This window comes from Microcebus murinus, chromosome 3, assembly GCF_040939455.1.
Source record: "Microcebus murinus isolate Inina chromosome 3, M.murinus_Inina_mat1.0, whole genome shotgun sequence".
NCBI lineage: Eukaryota > Metazoa > Chordata > Mammalia > Primates > Cheirogaleidae > Microcebus > Microcebus murinus.
Genome location: NC_134106.1, coordinates 75,189,752 through 75,211,152, shown reverse-complemented (window position 1 = coordinate 75,211,152; position 21,401 = coordinate 75,189,752). Strand labels below are relative to the sequence as shown.

The 21,401-nt window shown below is 44.2% G+C and overlaps 2 protein-coding genes across 2 annotated transcripts in view; both read left to right on the top strand.

Moving 5' to 3' along the window:
* ACOXL (acyl-CoA oxidase like) overlaps window positions 1-21,401 on the top strand; it is a 315,044-nt gene that overhangs the window by 226,447 nt on the left and 67,196 nt on the right. The gene's annotated exons all lie outside the window — the stretch shown is intronic.
* Window positions 9,457-9,872, top strand: LOC142870060 (large ribosomal subunit protein eL42-like). The gene has a single exon (XM_076000976.1). It carries the CDS (start codon window positions 9,472-9,474, stop codon window positions 9,790-9,792), a length of 321 nt encoding a protein of 106 aa, XP_075857091.1. The 5' UTR covers window positions 9,457-9,471; the 3' UTR covers window positions 9,793-9,872.

Here is a 21,401-nt window from a genome sequence, read left to right as displayed (position 1 = left end):
CAAATCCCACCTCCTGATAGTCATGTGCTTGGGTAGTTCTGTCCCACACTGTCCCAGGGAAAACATGGCAGTTTCCATCTTGGTTACTCTGTTGCTTGCGTTCTGTCTCTCATTACTGACTCTGAGCAAAACGATGTCATAAATGTGCGCTATAGAGAGGTCTATGTGGCAAGGAACTGAAGCTTCCTGTCCCCAACCACACAAGTAATCTTGGAAGTGCATCCTGCAGCCACAGCCAAAGCTTCAGAAATGGCAACACACTGGGGCGGTTGACAGCTGGCTGCAACCTGGGAACCTGGAGCCAGCACCACCCCGCTAAGCAGCTTCTGGATTCCTGGGCTTCAGAAACTGTGTGAATAACGAATGCTTGTTATTTTAATTGGCTAAATTTGGGGGCGATTTGTTACACAGCAACAGATAACTAATATGGATTTAGGTACCTGAAAGATGGCTGCTGATGCAAGAACAATCCAAGACTTGGAAGTGGGCAATGAGCTTGGAGAAGAGTATTTAGTGGAAACCCAAAATTCCTTAAAGAAATTGTTACTAGAAGTCTTATGGTCTTTGATAGAACTATGGGTGAGGACTTGCAGGAAAGTGAGGTGAATATTTTTGGAAATGGGAGGAAAAGGAGCCTTGTTATGTAGAGCAAAACTGTAGTAACACACTGTTACCCGCAGAAAGTAGAAAATGTACCCAATCAACTAAGCGATCTAGCTAAGGAGATTTCCAACCTCAGTGCTGGGAACACTGCCTGTGTTCTCACTGCGGCTTATAGTACCGTGGAGAAGAGAGAGAAAGCCTAAAGGGAAGGGTGTTTACCATTAAGGGACTTGGACTTGATGTGGTTTTGAAGATTGCCGAGCTCTCCGTGGGGTACATGTGTTAGTTTCCTAGGACTGCTGTGGCATAGCACCACAAACAAAGTGGCTGAAAACAACAGAAATGTATTCCCTCACAGTTCAGGAGGGTAGAAGTCTGAAACCATGGTGGCAGCGGGGCCATGTTTCCTTTGAGACTCTGGTAGAATCGTTCCTTGCCTCTTCCTAGAGTCTGGTGATTGCTGGCGATCCTTGTCATTCCTGGGCTTGTGGCTTTCTCTGCCCGTGTCATCACATGGCATGTATGTGATGTTTCCGTGTGTGTCTCTGTCTTCTCTTCTTATAAGGGCACCAGTCGTGTGGGATCAGTGTCTGCCCTAATTACCTTATCTTAACTTGATTACATCTGCAAAGACCCTATTTCCAAGTAAAGTCACATGCACAAGTACTAGAGGTTAGTATTTCAACATTTCCTTTTGGCAGACACAATATAACCCATAGCAGCAAACAATGCTAAAATTAAAAAATATTAAGAAATGGCTTCGAAGCAAAGATGTAATTCAAGATATTCTTGGAAATGCATACTCTAAGCATAAAGCCCAAGGGGTGACTGTAAAATCCTTTAAGAATTGAGAAAGAGCAAAGGTGAGTCTTTAGTCATGCAAAAGACCTTCTGAAGAGATTAAGGGAATGTATCACAGACTCCAAATCAAACTATAGAGCTTCTAGGAAGCTTGAAGGCATTGTCCTTCAGCCTTCTCTGCACCCCATGGGCCTATGTCAATGAGATTTGTGGGTGTAGCTTTTGTCGAATGGAGCGAATCCCCGATAAGATTCACAGGAGATGCACAAAGTTTTTAAGAGAATTATACCAGCCAAACATCTTTCAGCTTGTGCAGAAAGGTACAGAGACAACACAAAATGAATAGAGCCACCAAGCTTCTACAGTCAGGAAGCAAGCTGAGAAAACCACCCAGCTACAAACATGTGCTACCTTTCATGAAAAAGTAAGGATGCCTCAGAGGGAAGAACCAAGAACCCAGAGAGTGGAGCCAAGAGCCATGGAGAATAAAACTGCTTGGGCATGAGTAGACTGAGTCCTAATCAAGGAATGTCAGACACTGGCCCAGCTGGACTTCAGGATTCATATGGACCACTGACACCCATGTTCCTCCTATTTTCCTATTTTCGTTTTTTTGATCAAGAATATATATAGCAGTTATCCTCTCCTGTCCCACCATTGTAAGTTGGCTGTGTGTGGGACAGATAACTTGTGTCCTTACTTAACAGCCTTCAAATTGAAAGGAACTGTACTTACAGAACAACGCCTACGGAGTCTCAGCTGCACCTAGACTAAATGTAGCCAACAAGACTCCAGATTTTGAGCTGAAGCTATAACGGTATAAAACGTTTGTAGGCCTCCAGAAGGTGTGAGTATGTTTTTAGAGGAATGTGACTCACTGGGGGCATAAGATGGGCTGTGATGGCTAGGCTTTAAGGGGCCTTCAGTGGTCCCTGCCTCCTGCTGGTCACACCCTTATATGGTGCCCACATTGTATCAAGGTTGTTCTGAGATTGGGTTATAAAAGGCTGTGGCTTGTGCCTTAGTTTCTCCCTGTCTTGCATGTTCTCTCTCTCTGTCTCTCTTTCTCTCTCTTTTTCTGGGGGAAGCCATGTCATGAGCAGCCTGTGTGGCAAAGAACTTCTTGCCAAAAGCTATGTGAATGAACTTGGAAGTGTTTTCTGCAGCCCCAGTTGGCTCCTCAGAGGGCCTGGAACAGGCAACAACTTGACTGCAACCCAATGAGGCAGTCTGAGCCAGAAGTGCCCTAATGAGACATGTCCAAATCCCCAGCCTCAGAGGCTGTGTAAGATAACAAAAGATTTCTTGTTTTCCTTCTTTTTTTTAATTTTTTAACTAATCTTGGACTTTAATCACAAAAAGATGTCTTGTTTTAAGATGCTAAATTTGATGATACTTTGTTGCACAGCAATGGATAGCTAATACAGCATCCAAAAGCAAGAACTGTTCAATAGTTTGGGCATTAATACATACTTTTTTGAAACAAAATATAAAAAGGGATTATAATCTTATTTAAGCAATATTTCCATTCAGTAATACAGGGTGGCATTCTTTCTATGTCAGTAAGAACAGGGACACACAAGATCCTGATTTTCTAGTTTTTCAGTTATCATAGAGAATGCCATAATGAACATTCTTTATAGTGTGCAGTTTGTAGACTTTATATGCTGACATATTGTGCTCTACAAATGTTGAACCAAATGCTACATCCCCCGCACTGTATCAGGGTCCACATTTCTCAACGTTTATTTTTCCTAGCACTTTATTTCTCCAACTTTCTATCTTTTTATCTTCAGGGTTTAGAAGTCTATCATATTCTTCTCATATTTTCATTTTACTGATATAGGTTGAGTATCCCTTATCCAAAATACTTGGGACTAGAAGTGTTTTGGATTTTGAATTTAGCTTTTTTTGGACTTTTGAATACCTGCATTATGAGTATACTGAATCTGAAAATATGAAATCCAAAAGAGAATGGGCATTTCTCTGAGAATCTCATCAACACTCAAAAAGTTTCAGATTTGGGAGCATTTCAGAGCTTGGATTTTTGGAATTGGGGTGCTCAACATATGTTAGAAAAATAGGTCCCCTGTAAAATATTTACATTTAATTTTATTTTTGGCATGATATTAGATGCTCTCTGGTACTTTTTTAAATATTCAAAAGTTGCTGGATACAGTAGCTCATGCCTGTAATCCCAGCACTTTGGGAGACTGAGGTGGGAGAATCACTTGAGGCCAGGAGTTCAAGACCAGCTGGACAACACAGCAAGACTTCATCTTTACAAAAAGTAAAAAAATAAAAAATCCCCATTCAGTGTCACATGCCTGTAGTCCCAGCTACTTGGGAGGCCCAGGTGGGAGACTCTCTTAAACCCAGGAGTTTGAGGCTGCAGTGAGCTATGATTGCACCACTATACTCTAGCCTGGTTGACAGAGTGATGGAGACCCTGTTTCAAGAAAAAAAATAATAGTAATAATAATAATAAAGTATCAGAAGTATTTTTTGCTTATAGTTGTTTTCTGTGGAAGAACAAATTGTTCATTTTGTATATATATGTATTTTCTAATTTTGAGAGAAGAAAACCTTTACACATACGAGTGCATTTTCCAGATATTAGGCATGTGGTGTGGTGAAAAAAAACACAAGGGTTTTTAGAATCAGATAATAAGGTCTTATCACTTCTGAGCTTCAGCTTCCACATCTGTAATTTGGGATAAGAGTGGGTATACTTCAAGCTTGTTGCAAGGATGGGATAAGATAGAATATGTAAAAAAGCATTTTTTAAAAAATTATAAGTTTAATTTTTTAGTTGCTACCATTAATTTAACCATTTTTATGGTCAATTCAATTACATATTCATTGAACACAGATAGTTTTCTAGGGCTAGGCATGAGAAGACCATAAAGATTATTTAGATATACTCCTGCCTTGGGATAAATCCACATCCAGTTTTAGCCCAAGGCAAAATAAAATACGTGCTCAATTAAAACAAAGCCTACTAGCTTAGAGGAAAGAATATGGACTTCTATATTTTAGCTTGTATTTTTGGCCCAGCTTTTTGTTCAGCTAGCAGCATGCTGGCTTCTGTCTACCTGCATTAGTTTGCTGTATCTTAAAATAAGATGATTCTGTTCAGCAACTTGAACATCTGACTCAAACAGAGTCTGGACAATAGTCTTTGGACAGTGTCCAAGGGAGGATGATTTCATCTAGAATTCCAGTATCTCCTAAAAATAACCCTGTGATTTGGCTTGGAATCTTTAAAAGAGGAAAAAACACAAGTGGGCTTCAGAAATCTGCTTTTCTTCTCAGCTTTTTAGTAATGTTCTTTTAATTTTCTTCAAAAGCACATTTCACATCAGAGATGCTTGGCCAACCCTTCTCAGCACACTGGAACCCCATCTGTCGCTTACCCTGGAGCTAGTGCTAAGGGCTAAGTAGTTCAGAGTCAGAGTCAGAGAATTGAGAAGAAGACCCCCGAGTCTTCATGAAAGAATAACCCTTTGCTGTCAGCTGATAATGCATTCCCCTCCTTGGAATAGCTGGAGTTTTACTCAAAATGGAACCAGCAAATGCCCTCCTCTTGGTGCATTGGTGGTCATGGAGGTGCCTAGCCCTTGGATTTTCCACTCTCCAGTTTTCCAAAATCTTGTTGCAAACGGCTGCTCATCACAGTTGCTGCATCATTTCCCCATTAGTGGGAAGAAAAAATAAACCAATAAGCAATGGCTTGTCACCTGAGAATATTCTGTTAGGAATTTCTGTCTTTCTATGGAGTAAATCTATGGAGAAAAAGATAGACTTTCAGTGATCGATATGTTTAACAGACAACTGTTTATTGCCAATGTGCATAACAAAAATTGGGCAGGTAAAAGGATGAGCATAAAACAATTCCAGCTTTCCAGCAGTTAATTCCTGTTGTGTCTCTCATCACCTGTAATATTCTCCTTCACGCCAATGCCCTCCACTTCAGAACATAGAAGAATCACCTGGAAAAGATGGATTTTGAAAATCTGACGCAGGTTTCCCTCCAGCACACCGCAAGTCTGAATCTAAACGAGAAGGGAAGTGGTTTGCAAAGGAACATCATGAATTATCCTCAAAGTCCAGGGGCAGTAAACTCATTTGGAAACAACTATCCTAAATTATTTTTTCCTCATTCAGAATTGGAGACTTGGATGCAGAATTGGTAGAGGCTGGAAGTCAGATTATTAGAAATGTAACTTTCTAGAGCTTCCTGTATAGAAAAATTACAGTCGCCCACAGTTTTTATTGTTGTGGTCAGTGTGCAACCTGACTACTCTGTTTGTGTGTGTGACTTTAAAGCTGTTAATTTAGATCTTCAAGTCGTGATAAAAAGCACAGTACTTCTATAAAGGCTGGTTTTCTAGCAGATGCTGCTGCTCTTCTGGTTGTTATAATTTTAGACTGACAGTGTCTTTGCTCAGGTTACCTACTGAGGGATTGGAATCTCACCTAAGTTCTCATCTGTGGAAAATGCAAGCTGTCTGTGTTGGTGATTGGATGGCACACAGATGGCAAGTGCCTGGGAAAAGGCCAACAGGATGTGCATCAATCAGGGGCCTCCAAGAGCTTTGGTCAGGTGATGGCTGCAGATCAGGAGAGAAGCTGGGAAATGCCATTGTTTGAACCCAGAGAGAAAATCCAGCGCTGGTTTGCAGGTAGGGACGGGGAGCAGAGAGTGATAGCAGCTGGTCAGTGTTTGTTAGAATTTTTTTTTTTTTTTTTTTTTTTTTGAGACAGAGTCTCGCTTTCTTGCCTAGGCTAGAGTGAGTGCCGTAGCGTCAGCCTAGCTCACAGCAACCTCAAACTCCTGGGCTCAAGCGATCCTCCTGCCTCAGCCTCCCGAGTAGCTGGGACTACAGGAACGAGCCACCATGCCCGGCTGATTTTTTTTTTTATATTATATATATTAGTTGGCCAATTAATTTCTTTCTATTTTTATGGTAGAGACGAGGTCTCGCTCAGGCTGGTTTTGAACTCCTGACCTTGAGCAATCCGCCCGCCTCGGCCTCCCAGAGTGCTAGGATTACAGGCGTGAGCCACCGCGCCCGGCCTGTTTGTTAGATTTTTAAAAACCAATACAGTGGCCTAAATGGCAGATATTTTGCTAAAAATCTCATGGCACAGAAACGCCAAGAGCTTTCTTCCAGAGACAGATCATCAAAGACGGGAAATAGGATTAGAAACCAAATTTCCTGAATTTGTAGTTTCCATCAAGCTCAATGCATTTTCTTCCTCCTGTGGTGGGGTTGGGAAGACCACCTGGGGGAGGAGCCCTCTCTGCATCTTCAGAGCATGGGTGGCTGCCTGTGTAAAGGCTTCCATGTGCAAAAGTGAGCCTGGCTCTCTGCGGAGTGGTGCTTGCAAGTCCTGTAATAGGGATCATTCCCATTGCTCCGTGAGAGATAAGGCTTAAAATCCTGAAACTACAGAAAGAGGGAAAAGGTGATGTCACGGTATGGTGGCTCAGGAAGGGAGAGATGGTGCTCTGGAGAGACCCAGGGGTGGACAGGTGGGAAGACTCCCCCCACGGATTGTGCCCATGTCCCATGTGTACACTGCTCCCTAGCCTTAGCGTGACACTTCTCCCCTTGTTGTGTGTGGCTGGTCGTAAGAAATGTTCCTGTTTCGTGTTGTCTTCCTTGGTCCCTTTCCCAGACAACAGTTAATATTAGGAGTTGCATTTTCTCTTTTTCCTCTTTTTTCCTTCACTTCTAACTTTTTCCATCTTTCTCTCACAGATAGCACTCTTAAATTCTCTTTCTAGGGAAACCTATTATGGAAGGAAATGGAAAGGAAAGAAGGAAGGGGAAGTGAAGGAAAGGGAAAGGAAGAGGAAGTTCGACTCCTGATAAAAATACATGCGAGAGCTGGAAGGGAACCCTGGGGTCATATAGTCCAACCCACTCACTTACAGAAAGGCAACCTGAGGATCAAAAAAGTTAATGACTTCTTCAAGGGCCCAAGGGCCCAATAAAAGGGATAACCTAAGGACTAAAGATAAAATTAAAAGAGACTATAGGCGAACCAAAATAGATTCTTCCTGACAAGCATAAAACCAAGCCTCCACAAATTCAAGTTTATCTTCTAGTGTTTTAACTGTGTGCTAGAATAAAACTCAACACTCTTTAGAGGATGAGAAGAGGATACAGAATTAGTATCATAGTGTCTAATACAATATTACCAGATATGTGAAAAAATAGGAATATGTGATCCTTAGTCAAGAGAAAAATCACTCAATAGAAAAGAACTTGCAAATGACCCAAATATTGAAATTAGTGGACAAGGGCTTTTTAAAAAATATGATGAACTTATTAAAGAACAGTCAGGAACATATGAATATAATGGATATAATGGATAAGGAGATAGGAAATTTCAGAAGATTTTTGGAAACTGTAAAAAAAAAAATCAAATAGGAATTCTAGAACTGAGAAATACAATGCTATTACTAAAAAAAAATTAATTAGAGGGGATTAACAACACACTGGGCACAACTGAAAAACGTGTCTGTGAAATCATTTGAATTAAACCAGAGAGATTTTTGAAAGATTTAAAGATTAAAACAATGCAGAATATATTCTCTGTTGACAAGGGAATTAAATTATAAGTAAATAACAAAAACATATCTGCAATAATCTCCCAAATATGTGGATATTAAGAAGCACATTTCTAAATAACCTGCAAATTAAAGAGGGAATCACAAGGGAAAATGGAAAATATTTTAAGCTGAATGATAGTGAAAACACCATACCAAATTTTGTGGGGTATAGCAAAAGGTCTAAATAACTGGAGAGTATGTTGTGTGTATGGGAAGATGCAATATGGCTGTGTGTTCAAATTGGTCTGCACATTCAGCACCGTCTCTGTCAAAATCTCAGCAGGAGTGTTTGTAGAAACTCACAAGCTGATTTGACAATTGGTATGGAAATGAGGATGGCCTAAAATAGTCCAAACCACTTTGAAAAATGTTGAAGAAATGTGGAGGGCTTGTGCTACCTGATTTCAGAGCTTGTGCTAATGCTTCAATGGTACAGACATGTGGTGTTGGCATAAGAATGCACAGATAGATCAATGGAACGCTAAAGAGTCCAGACATCAACCCACACATATGTTCACTTGATTTTTGACAAAGGTACGAAGGAAATTCAATGATTAAAGGATCATTTTTCAATAGTGCAGGAAACAGCCAGATAACTGAATAAAAAAAAAAAAAGAGCTGTGACCTGTTTCCCACATAATACATAGCAGTTAATTTGAAACTGATTGTACGCTCATGTAAAAGGGAAAACTTTAAAATTCTCAGAAGAAAACATAGGTGAATATCTTTGGGAAGATTTCTTAGAGAGACACAAAAAGTACTAATCATTAAATTAAATATTGATAAATTGGAATTTTTCCAAAAGTGAAACTTTTTGTTTGCTAAAAGACACCCTTTAGGACATACAAAGGCAAACTATAACGTTGGGGAAATTATTTGAAATACACATATCTGACAAAACATATCCATCCAGAATGTATAAAGAAACTCCTACAATATAATATGAAAAGACACAATCCATGAAAAATTGTTCAAAAGACTTGAAAATACATTTCATAAAAGAAGATTTAAAAAATGGCTAATGAGCACATGAAACTTTGCTTAATATTATTAGTCATCAGGGAAATAGAAATTAAAACCACAGTGAAATACCACTGTGAAATACCACACCCACTAAACTGGGTAACCTAAAATGATTGACAGCATTCAGTTCTGGCAATGACACAGAACAACTGAAACTCTTCCAATTGCTGTTGGCAGTCCGAAATGGCAATGACCACTCTAGAAAACAGTTGGGCAGTTTCTGATAAGGTTAAAGGTATGACCCAGCAATTCCCTCCCTAGATATTTGGCCAAGAGAAATGAGAATATATGCTCACAATAAGACTTGTACAGGAATGTTCATAGCAGCTTTATTCATATAATAATAACCAAAAACCAGGAGCTGTGAACCAAATGTTCATCAACATGGGACTAAATAGGCCAATAGCGCGCACGCAAACATGGTGAACGTTCCTAAAACCCGCCGGACTTTCTGTAAGAAATGTGGCAAGCACCAACCCCACAAAGTGACACAGTACAAGAAGGGCAAGGATTCTCTGTATGCCCAGGGAAAGCAGCGTTATGATAGAAAGCAGAGTGGCTATGGTGGGCAGACTAAGCCGATTTTCCGGAAAAAGGCTAAAACTACAAAGAAAATTGTGCTGAGGCTTGAGTGTGTCGAGCCCAACTGCAGATCTAAGAGAATGCTGGCTATTAAGAGATGCAAGCATTTTGAACTGGGAGGAGATAAGAAGAGAAAGGGCCAAGTGATCCAGTTCTAAGCGTCTTTTGTTTATTATGAAGACAATAAAATCTTGATGTTACGTTAATTACTTCAAAAAAAAAACAAAAAACCATGGGACTAAATAAACAAATTGTAATATATTTCACATAATGGAATACTACTCAACAATGAAAAGGAATAAATTACCACTACATGCAACAACATATGTGAATGATTGTAAATATACAGACATGCTTAGTGAAAGAAACCTGACATAAAAGGGTTAATACTATATAATTCCATTTATATGACATCCAAGGAGGGGCAAGGCTAGCTGATGGTAACATGGTGATCACTGTCAGAATGGCAGAGGTGGTGCTGCTGGGGGGGCATAAAGGGGTGTGGGAAATGCTCTATATTTTCATCTGGGTGGTTCCATGGGTGTACATGTATATGTAAAAAATCTTTGGGCTGTAAACTTAAGATTGATACATGCTACACATCTGACTGTATATGTTTTATACTTCAATGGAAACATTTAAAGATATAACTTGAGCAGTGCCTTACGGCAGTTAGGCACTTTATCTTTTTATGTAAGAAACTGGAAACTTAGACTTCCAGAACGGGAGGCCTCGGCTGCTGAATCGTCATGTACCAAGTAGGGGAACGAAGCAATGGTTAATGACAACAGCTAACATTCACCACGTGTCAGTTCTGGGCCAGGCTTCATGCTAGGCACTTCTCAGTGTCACACCAAAATATAGCAGAGGGTGGCCAGGCTGGCCAGCAGCGTGGAATCGGGGCAGCACAGTGACAGACAGTGGGGGTGGTCCGAGCCAGCAGCCAGGGTCACAGAAGTCTGGCCAGCGGTGAGCTGTGAGGGGCTGGCCCGGAAGACCCTAGAGAGTCTGTGTGCTCTCTTCATCGGGGAGGACAGACCCCAGGAAGCAGGGCCCTGGCAAGGCAATGAGGAAGGGCTGGTCATGGACAGGTGGGCAAGCTGCCAGACAGGAAAAGGGGACAAGACAGAGTGCAGTGTCAGATACGGCAAATCTATGGGGATGTGCGCCAAACACTGGGATGGTGATTGAAGAGCATATTGTTGGAATGACATTTTTCTAGCTTACTGTAAACGGATTGTTAGTGACTCTGACTTAGTGTAAGTGGCTGAACACTATGCTAGTTTCTTGAAGTTCCCCATGATCAGAGAGTAGACTAGTCCGGGGTCTAGGCACTTCTAGAGATGGCAGTACTGGGGTACACAGGAAGGATCCCATTATCCTATTTCATCCTGTCTGTCACAAGGCCAGTGGGCGGGCTCCCCCGGTCAGCTTTATCACAGGCATTTGTTGAGGTCCTGCCATGGTGAGTTGCTACTCGGAGCACCGCGTCTTGCCGCGCAGCTGGCAACCTGATTGTAGGACTAAGAAAAGGGAACTGATAGAGCTGTCAGACCGTCTGCCCTCGCTGGTTCTGCGAAAGCTCACGGTGGCCAGCCTCCCGCCTCCAGCACTGCGGTAGGGTGGGGAAACTTTTGCAACCAGAAGCTAAGCTGGGGCAGTGGCCCCCATCTGGGACAAGGCAGTTAGGACCAAGCACACGGGTGACATGTGGCCTTGGGACACAGCATTAGTGCAGAGAAGAAAGTCAAACCTGCCCCTGTCGAGGGCTCCGCTCTGAGGGCACTGCGGACTCCAGCCTTCCAGCTTAGTGGCTTGGCCACGGCCCAGGGCCACTCACTGACCCAGAATCCCACAGGGCAGTCCTGGGTGACCTGCTCAGACTCCTGTCCTTGCTCCGCGCTCGACAGAACCTCAGGCAGCTAAGACAGCCTTGTTCAGTTGTTGCTGCTTAATCCCTGGTAATTGCTTCACTCCAAGTATCTCGAATCCCCTCCCTACCACGAGCACAGAAGCTCATGAGTTGTCCCAAAGTTCTGAAATGTGTGCAGGTTTTAGAGTTCCTAAAGTCTTAGCCAAAAATATAAGCCCCTTAGTGACAGTGAGATAAACAAAAATGCTTAGCTGAAGCTTCATATATATATTTAAATGAACTATTAAGGAAAAAGAGACCTGTAAACGTTTTTATTTCCACTCACTAGGTCCTTGTTTGAAAAACGCAGCTCCGCAGTGACTTGCTGTGTGAGCTCTGGGCGTGAGGGTGGCGAAGACACAGTCTCTGTCCCCAAGGAGCTCTCGGCGTGGGCGGGATGGGAGGCAGGAACACTGGGCAGGGGGAGTGCAGGGAGAGGGTGTGGGGCCCTGGCTGCCTGTTCTGTGGGTTGGGGCTGGCCCGGCTGTGAGACTGGAGCCTGGAGAGTCTGAATTATAAATGGCAGAGCAAGCCACGCCCCATCGTCCCCAGGCGGGGAGTGGGGCCGGCCTCCCAGGGAAGGCTGGGGACGTCAGCGAGTGCCTGGCACTTTCAACCTGAGCATCAAGCCAGACGGCAGCCCTTGGCATGCGCCGGAGAGGCTGGTGAGCCCGGGTGGCTGTCTGTGCTCCCGCGTGGGCTGTGGACCTTCCACCTTCCCTGAGGGGGCAGTGGCCTCATCACTGGGGTGTCACAGGAAGGTCTTTCCACTGTCGGTGCTGACGGGGTGACCCGTTCGAAGGCCACAGTAACTAAGGCTGGAAGAGGGAGGCTGTAGCCCAAACCGGGGTGGCAGCAGAGGCCAGAGAGGCAGTCAGTGGGATTTGGGGCAAGTTGAGAGGGGGAACCATGGGGAGGAGAAGGGGACCCAGGGCTCCACGCTGGGAACACAGGGTGCCATTAGTGGACCTGGAAACTCAGAGCCCTCAGGAGCCCCAAATTGCAGTGGGTGTTAGGGTCTTCCTTGCCAGCCCCCTTCACTTGATTCACCCCAAGTCCCCTGTGGGGTGGGCTTTCTGCACGCCGTACCCAGCGCCTTTCCCAGGAAAGCTCCCGCAGCTGCTGCATGGGCCCAGCCCCAGCTGAGCTGCTGCAGAGATTCAGGAAACAAAGATCTTGAGGACTAATTTCTTTCCCATATTAAATGTCCATTTTTCTGCCTTATGTCAGCTTTAAGCAGTCACCAAGGGCAGTCAGGTTCCATAACACAGTCTTCAGCTGAACGCGAAGATCATATTATTGAAACAAGATCTTTCTAGCTGACGGTACTCCAAATGCATGCTTTGGTGCCTGTAAAATCTATTTAAGGCCTTCTGATTTCCCCCTTCTGTTCCTCCATCCACCAGAACAGTTAAGGAGGAACTTTCAAAATGAGGAAGCTGTTAAGAGAGGGAGAAGGTATCAAACATTGTTATTGGAAATTATCGAGATCGATTTCAGGAGCATGGAGTTCAAATGTGCACTAGATGACCAAAGAGCATATATCATCCAACAATCATTTTCTGTTCTGAAAGGCTCAGTAATGAAAAGCAGGCCCTTCATTTGACACGAAAGGGGAAAAGGACGAGAAATTGGGAAGTAATATATTCAATTATAGAAGCCCTTTGCCAAGACCCTATTGATTTCATGTTCTGACAATTTCAGTTAAGCCTCCACAGGGAAAAGCTTCAGAAACAGGTCAGATCAAGCCCATGCAGATTCCCACTGCTGGCACTCCGGTGTGTGACAAACATGGTCGCGTCTTCACTAGCAATGAACTCTGTCGTTGGGGTGTGTTCACATTGCCGAGCCCAAGACCAGACCTTGGAGGACAGTGTTGGTGAGAGAAGAGGCTGCAGACGCCCTAGTGGACCCCATGACTGCCTTGCAGCGAGTGGTTGACCCTCTCTCCTGAATTTACACTATCTCTCTGCCCTCCGAATCCAGTTTCTTTTCCACTCCCACCTGGTGCATCCACGTCTACTCCCACCACCCATCTGCAGAAGGGGATCCCTTCGTGTGGTTGTTGGTCCTGGCAGGTTCCCAGTACTGTGCTGAGTGCTCTGGTGGTCACAGTCCTGCTCTGGTCCTAGCAGTACCCCCCTGGCAGTACGGCCAGGGCTTCCACGGTGGGTGTGCCAGCTTGGCGGGAGCCCCGAGAGGCGGGCACCTGAACCACTCTGGGGGAGGTGGAGATGGTGGGAGACTTCCTGGAAGAGGTGACATTCTTGAAACCAGGAGGAGGGAGCCAGGTGGAGGAGGAGGGCATTGTGGTGGAGAGAATTCCATATGCAAATACCTAAAGCAAGAAAGGGTGCTGTGTGTTCTTGAACAGGACACAGTTAAAGAAAAGCCGTATGTGTCATTGCACTTTTGTTGAGAACCTACCCTGCACCAAGCACCGCTGGGCAAGGTCATATTTCTGCTGCTGTGGACCCGGCTGTCAGGGAGTGGAGACCTCTGTGTGAACAGTGGCGTGTGTGCTAACACAGCTGTGCTGAGCCAGCTCTTCTGGGGCCCAGAAATGAGGAGGGCCAGTAGGGGTTCACCCCACAGATCATATTCTTCGGAGCTAGATCTGTCTGTGTTCCAGGGACAGTTACTGGACTCTTCTGAGACTCCTCTGTAAAATCAGGATTTCTTCCTTATTCAGGGCAAGCACTTCAGTGCAGGAGCTTGGCACTTGGAACGTGCTCAGTATGTCCTGGTTGTTGCATCCCTTCATACTATCATGTCACCCACAATTTTGGCATCGTGTTTTTCTAGGAAAATGTGTTGTGAACTCCAGCCTTGCACCGCAGGGGCACATCCCCCCAGACAAGGGCTGTTCCACCTGCTCTGCTCTGTAGAGCTGCCACCTTCCAAAGGAGGGGACATTCTGGCACAGTTAAGGCTGGTACAAAGCTGGGGGCAGGCAAGGGTCTGAGAGGGGGCGGGAGGTGAGGCAGCCGAGGAGAGCACCCTGGGCCTCCCTGGGCCCAAGCACCTCCCTGCGCCTCCGAGGCCAGACAAGGCCCTGCAGCTGGCCCCCACGTGCAGGCCACAGTGCTGTCTGGAGCATTGGGAGGACATTGACTTCTCCTTCTCATAGGAAACGAGCTGGAACTGTAGACATTGGATGCCCTCTGTGTCCTTTCTCCCATATTTTTTTCATATGTAGCAGGATGTTGAGTGAGGTTTGTTTATCTCCCTCTCTTGGAATTGTAGCTCATGTTCAAAGCTTAGGGCAAAGGTGCAAAGAATCCCACATTCCCAGTTCAGAAAGCCACCAGTGAGCCTCCAGCTGCTGGACCCAGCCGCCCCTGCTGTCTGGGAGACTCTCCTTGAGGACAGCCCAGCACCTGGCCCTCCGTGCAGGCTTTTGGGGAGGGCAGGGTTCAGAAGGAGAGGCTACTGGTGGAGCGGGGAGGGCCCTCTTCCCAAAGCCATGCTGAGGAAACCAAGTTTAATGGGGACAAAAATCTAGAGAGAAAAGGGAGAAATAATTTAGGACACAAACACATGAGAGTGAAATGAAAGAGGAAGCAGTTGAATTAACCCAGGGAAATAGATAGAACAATGCGAGGAAAAAAGAGATAGAAATACAGAAATAAAAATATAAAGAGAGAAAAAAACAACCCTGAAAAGGCAGAAAAAAAAAATACAGAAAGGCAGAAAATACAGAAAATTAAAAATACAGAAGAGAAAACAAGTGGATTAAGTAAGCCCAGGAAAAAAATAAAAGACAAACAGAAAGAAGAACTCATCTAAACGAGAGAGAGAGAGAGAGAGAGAGAGAGAGAGAGAGAGAGAGAGAGAGAGGAAAAAATATAGAATAGAAAAAAATAGACATAGAAAGAAAAATACAGGAAGGCAGACAAATATATAGAGACCACACACACACACACACTCGAAAGACGGAAAGTCAAACAGGAAGAGAGACAGGAAGGCAGTGATGGGTGCTGAGCAGGTGAGGAAGGGTCCCTTCCTGGCCCTGGCCTGGGCAGGTGGGCATTATATCTGATACCCCCGAGGCAAACTCCTGGGGACTGTGGGGGACGTCAGCCTTGTGTTCTGCCTACATCGGCCAGTGTGGTCGCAGAGAGATGTGGGCAGGACCCAGTGGGGCCCCGGCCTGGCAGCCAGGGCTGAGCGGGAGGCAGAGGGCCCTCGGGGTCTGCAGCAGTGGAGGTGAGGCCAGGTTCGTGCTCTGCCGGAGAGGCCAGGCTGGAAGCCCAGGCCGCAGGCGACAGCTGCTACAGAAAGGAGAAAGAAGGCGAAGGAGAAGGAGAAAGAGAAAGGACTGTGTGTCCCAGGAAGGTTTGATTTGCAGTATTTGCCATGACTTTCCGAAGTGGCTGTCGCTGGGCAGGGCTCAGTCCCTGGACCAGTCTGCAGACAGCCTGAGAAGCTCTCCTGAGGGCAAAGCGCAAAAAGTGGGGAAGAAATCATAGTTTGACCTACTTTTACTTATCTTTAAAAATGTTTAAAAATACCTGCATATGGCACTATCTTCTGTATGTGACGGGCGTAATTTAAGATGTGCGACCCCTGAGGGGTCACAGAAGCTGACATCCAAGCTCAGTGAGGGCTTCTCTCTGCCAGGTGTGAGTGCTACTACTGGTCAGGATCGGGCTCTTCTTCCCTTCTGTGGCATCCTGTTTCCACAGCGAGATTAAAAGGGAGGGGACAGATCTCAGAACAAGCACAGTACAGTAATTCACAAGGACACACAGATGGATCTGGGGCTGGGTACACAGGGAGGAATTTTTAAATGCTGCAGAGACAGGAGCCTGAAGGATTCAGAAGGGGGAAGCACAGCAGTGATGACATGCAAAAGGCCTGATGCCTTTGACAGAGGATCCTGTGCTTGGGTTTCTGCTTGTCTTATTTGAAGCAAAAAAATTGCACGTCCAGGTGGACATCTGCAGCCCATGGAAGAGGTGTGGGTCTAGCAGGCTGGATGAGGAAGGGGCCAGGAAATGCCCGTGGGTCTGGATGGGCATGAGGACGTGTGGGAGGAGGGGCTTCTGTGGGAATTAACAGTGGGATGAAGAGCATGGTGCTAGGCCTCGGGTGGGCCTGGGTAGAGAGCAGGACAGAGGGTGATTGCCAAGAGGGACACTGAGCCCATCAGGGTGGCTGGAAAACATGGCAGGCACGGAGCCCAGGGCTAGAGGAAGACACAGGCCAGACTGGGAAACTGAGGCTGTGCAGTTGGAGAACTCACCGCAGGGTCCTTAAAATGCCTTGCTGGGGAGAAGCCTAGGGGCACCACAAGACTTAGCAGACTGAGGAGGAGCTCAGGGTTGAGATGGTGGAAAAGGACATGGCTGGGCTGGGAGAACTTTGCATGAATGATCCAAGCATTGATCCAAGCAATGATCAATCAACTGCCACCAGGGGCTTGGCATTATGCTAGTGCTGGGCACCCCGTCTTTCCACTGAATAGGTCAAAAAGGGACTGTTATATCCCTTAAACATTAGAGGAGGGAGAGTGCATCAGATAAGGTGCTTGACGACAGTTGTCTAACAAAATAAGGGCTGCTATTCTGGGCAGGGCCCATGCTGTGGCTAGGTGACTGAAGCAGGGCCCAGGTTCTTGCTGTCCCTTCCCTCTGTCCCCACAGAGGGTTCTTGCTGTCCCTTCCCTCTGTCCCCACATTGTGGGTTGGATTGTGTTCGCCAGAAGTATATATTTAAGTCCTAACCCCAGTACCTGTGAATGTGACGTTATCTAGAAATAGGGTCTTTGCAGATGAACTCAAGTTTAAGACAAGGTCATTTTGGAGTAGGATGGGCTCTAATCCAGTGTGACTGGTGTCCTTACAAGGAGAAAAGAGGAGACACAGGGAGGAAGGCCTTGTGGCAGTGGAGCCGAAGTTAGAGTGATGCAGCTGCAAGCTGGAAAACTCCCAGGGTCGCCAGCAACCATCAGAAGCTGGGAGGAGCCAGTAAGAACGTTTGGAGAAAGCACAGCCCTGCTGCCACCTTGATTTCAGACTTCTGGCCTCCAGAACTGTGGGAGAATAATTTCTGTTGCTTTTAGCCACCAGGATTGCGGTAACTTGTTACAGCAGCCCCAGGAAACCAGCACACCCCCAGAGTGCAGCTCTCACCTGTTCTCACAGTCACAGCATGGCTCACAGTCACAGTTCCTGGCAGGTAGACGGGGAAAGGACAAAGAGAAAAGGGCACGTGCCAGCTCAGGCCATCTCTTGTTATCAGGAAAACAGCAGTTTTCATGGAAACACTGCCCAGCAGACAGCTGCCTGCACTCATGGGCCATGGAGGTTACAGCTGCGGAGTCTGGGGAAGTGAGCATTTAAAAAAAAAAAAAATTAGTGCATATTATATATAGATTATATATATAAATAAATAATATCAACGCATGATATATATAATTTACATATATTAAAATTAACTCATTTCAAGTGTACAATCAGTGGATCTTTTTTTTTTTTTACCTTAAATATATGCAATTTTTGTCAAGTATACCTCCATAAAGCTGGGGAAGGAGAGAAAAAAGTCAGCAGGACATGAAATAAGTCAGCTATGCTATAGTATTAATATGTTAGCAGATGATAAACACTATGGAGAAGAAACATTTTAGCAGATAATTAAGGGTGATTGGGAGAGGCGGGTCTACAAAGGGGCCTATGACACCAAAAAGTTAATCGATGAATTTTGACAAATGCATATGCTCATATAACCCATCACCACAGTCTAAGTATAGAACATTTCCATCACCCCAAAAAGTTCCTTCACACAACTTTGTAGTCAATACCTTCCTCCAACCCCAGCCCCTGAAAAACACTTCCCTTTCTTTTGCTATAGATTTGCCTTTTCTGCAATTTAATATAAATGGAATGACACAGTACACAGTCTTTTGTATCTGTCATCTGTCACTTAACAAAATGCTTTTAAGATCCATCCAAGTTGTGGTATGCATCAATAGTTGGTTTCTTTTTACTGTGAAGTAGTATTCCTTTGTAAGGATGTATGCGATTTGTTTACCCATTAACCAGGTGATGGATATATGGATTGATTTCCATTTTGGCTATTATGAGTAAAGCTTTTGTGAACATTTGCGTACAAGTCTTTACATGGACATGTGTTTTTATTTATCTTGTGTGAATACCTAGGAGTGCAGTGGCTGAGTTCCACTGTAGGTATGTATTTCACTTTATAGGAAGTTGCCAAAATGTTTCCAGAGTAGTTGTAATGTTTTGCATTCCCACCAGTAGCGATTTCTGGTTGTTCCGCATGCTGCCCAATGCTTGGTCTTGCCAGTCTTACTCATTTGAGCCATTCTAGTGGGTGTGTGGTGGTATCTCAGTGTGGTCTTGATTTGCATTTCTCAAATCTTTTTCATGTGTTTATTTGCCATTCATGGTAGCCTCTTTGGTGAAGTGTCTATTCAATTTTTTTGCTCATTTATTAAACTGGATTCTGTTTTCCTACTATTGAATTATAAGATGTCTTTGTAAATTCTGTTTAAAAGGCTGAGTGTGGTGGCTCACACCTGTAATCCTAGCACTCTGGGAAGCTGAAGCAGGAGAATGGCTCAAGGTCAGGAGTTCAAAACAAGCCTGACCAAGAGTGAGACTCCGTCTTTGCTAAAAATAGAAAGAAATTAGCAGGACAACTAAAAATATATAGGAAAAAATTATCCAGGCATGGTGGTGCATGCCTGTAGTCCCAGCTACTCGGGAGGCTGAGGCAGTAGGATTGCTTGAGCCCAGGAGTTTGAGGCTGCTGTGAGCTAGGCTGACGCCACGGCACTCTAGCCAGGGCAACAGAGTGAGATTCTGTCTCAAAAATAAAAAAATTCTGTTTAAAAGTCATTTAACAGTGGTCCCCAACCTTTTTGGCACCAGGGACCGGTTTCATGGAAGACAATTTTCTATGGAACCAGGTTGAAGGAGGTGGTTTGAGGATGATTCAAGGGCATTACATTTATTGTTCATTATTTCTATTATTATTACACATATATATTATTAATATATATATTAATATATAATCAAATGATTATACAATTCACCATAATTCAGAATCAGCGGGAGCCCTGAGCTTTATCTTTACCTGTATGGTAAGTCCTAAAATTGGGTAGTGTGAATCCTCCAAATTTTTTTTTCTCAGAATTCTTCTGACTACTCTAGGTTCTCCGTATTTCCGTACGAATTTTACAATCAGCTTGTAAATTTCTACCACACACACACACACACACAAAAAGAAAGTTTGCTGGCTTTCGTTTTGATTGGCATTGTGCTAAATCTGTGGATCAATGTGCGGAAAAGTGACATCTTAGCAATATCGAGTTTTCTGACCTAAGAACACAGCATATCTCTCCCTTTGTTTGGGTGGTCCTTTCAATTTCCCTCTGCAATGTATTTTTAGTTTTCGTGTATAGTTCTTGCATGTATTTATAAAATGTATAAGTATTTCATATTTTTGATGCTATTGTAAATGGCATTTTTATTTTGAGTTCCAGTTCATTGCTAGAATATAGAAATACAGGTTTTTGTACTTCTGTATTAGTACAGGTTTTTGTATTATGTATCAGTATATAGAAATACTGATTTTTGTATATCAGTCTTATACCTTGTGACTTTTGTTTAATTTACTTATTAGTTCTAGTAGCTTTACTATATATTTCTTAGGATTTTTCTACATAGACAATCATGTCTTTTTGAATGAAATCAGTTTTACTTATTCTGTTCTAATCTCTATGGCTTTAATTTCCCTTTCTTGCCTTATTGCCCTGGCTAGAACCAGTTCAAGGTTGAAGCAAGTGGTGACAATGGACATCCTTATCTTCTTCTTGTACTTAGGGAAAACACTCAGCCTTTGAGTATGATGTTAGCGGAGGTATTTCATAGATCCCATGTAGAGAATAAATATTTTTAACTTGGTATATTGCTGCCCACATCTATTTGAGGTTTTTCTAGAAAAGAAGGGGGAGTGGATATAGGCATCCACTATGGGAAAGGTGTTTCCTCATGTGTTCAGCTCTTAGCTGTGTGATGATTTACTAGGAAACAGAGATATCTTTTCAGTAGAGGCTTTCGGTGTGGGTTGTCGTTTACATTACATGTGACCATGTGTGATCATACATCTTTATAAATAGTATGTTTGGGAGGGGCAGGTTTTGCCAGGGAACTAACTCACCCTCAGTCCATTGGGAGGCAGTGTAGCCCGTGGTTAGGAGTGTGGGCTTAGGAGCCTGGGCGCCTGGTCTGAACCCAGCTCTGCAACCTTAGGCAAGTTACTGAACCTTTCTGCGTCACAGTTCCCCACTTGCAAAATGAAGATAGCAATAAAACCTACCTCTGGGGCTTCTGAAGACTAAATGAGCAAATGGAATTAAGTGCTTAAAACAGTGCCTGCTGCCTGGTGCATTTTAAGAAGGACTCAGTTTGCATAAGGCTATATTTACACACTGATTCTTAGTAGCAGGTTTATTGCCCAAAGTAAAGCACAACCATATCATTTTTAAAATCTTCTGGTCTGAAACCTCATATTAAGGTGTGTGTGTGTGTTTTTCTTAAGATGGGAGGGTTGATTTCTGCTGTTTTACAATATTGTTTGTGCAGTAAGTGAATTTTAAAATCTTGTGCATTGCATGGGCAATTATAGGGTTATGATTGTGGGCAGTGACCCTCGTGGAGTCTAACCCTGTCTCTACACTTGGAGGCCGATCTGGAGTTTGACCTTCTGATGTACTCGTTTTGATCACTTGACAGTGGGATGAACTGTGGCCCCAGCTCTGCTCCTGGGTCAGCCTAAGTGGGCGTATGGACCCCTGTGAAGCCCCCAGGTGGCTTCAGCCTATTA

What these genes read in the sequence shown, in the direction of transcription:
- LOC142870060 (XM_076000976.1), top strand. Translation starts at nt 9,472, where the DNA reads ATGGTGAACGTTCCTAAAACCCGCCGGACTTTCTGTAAGAAATGTGGC.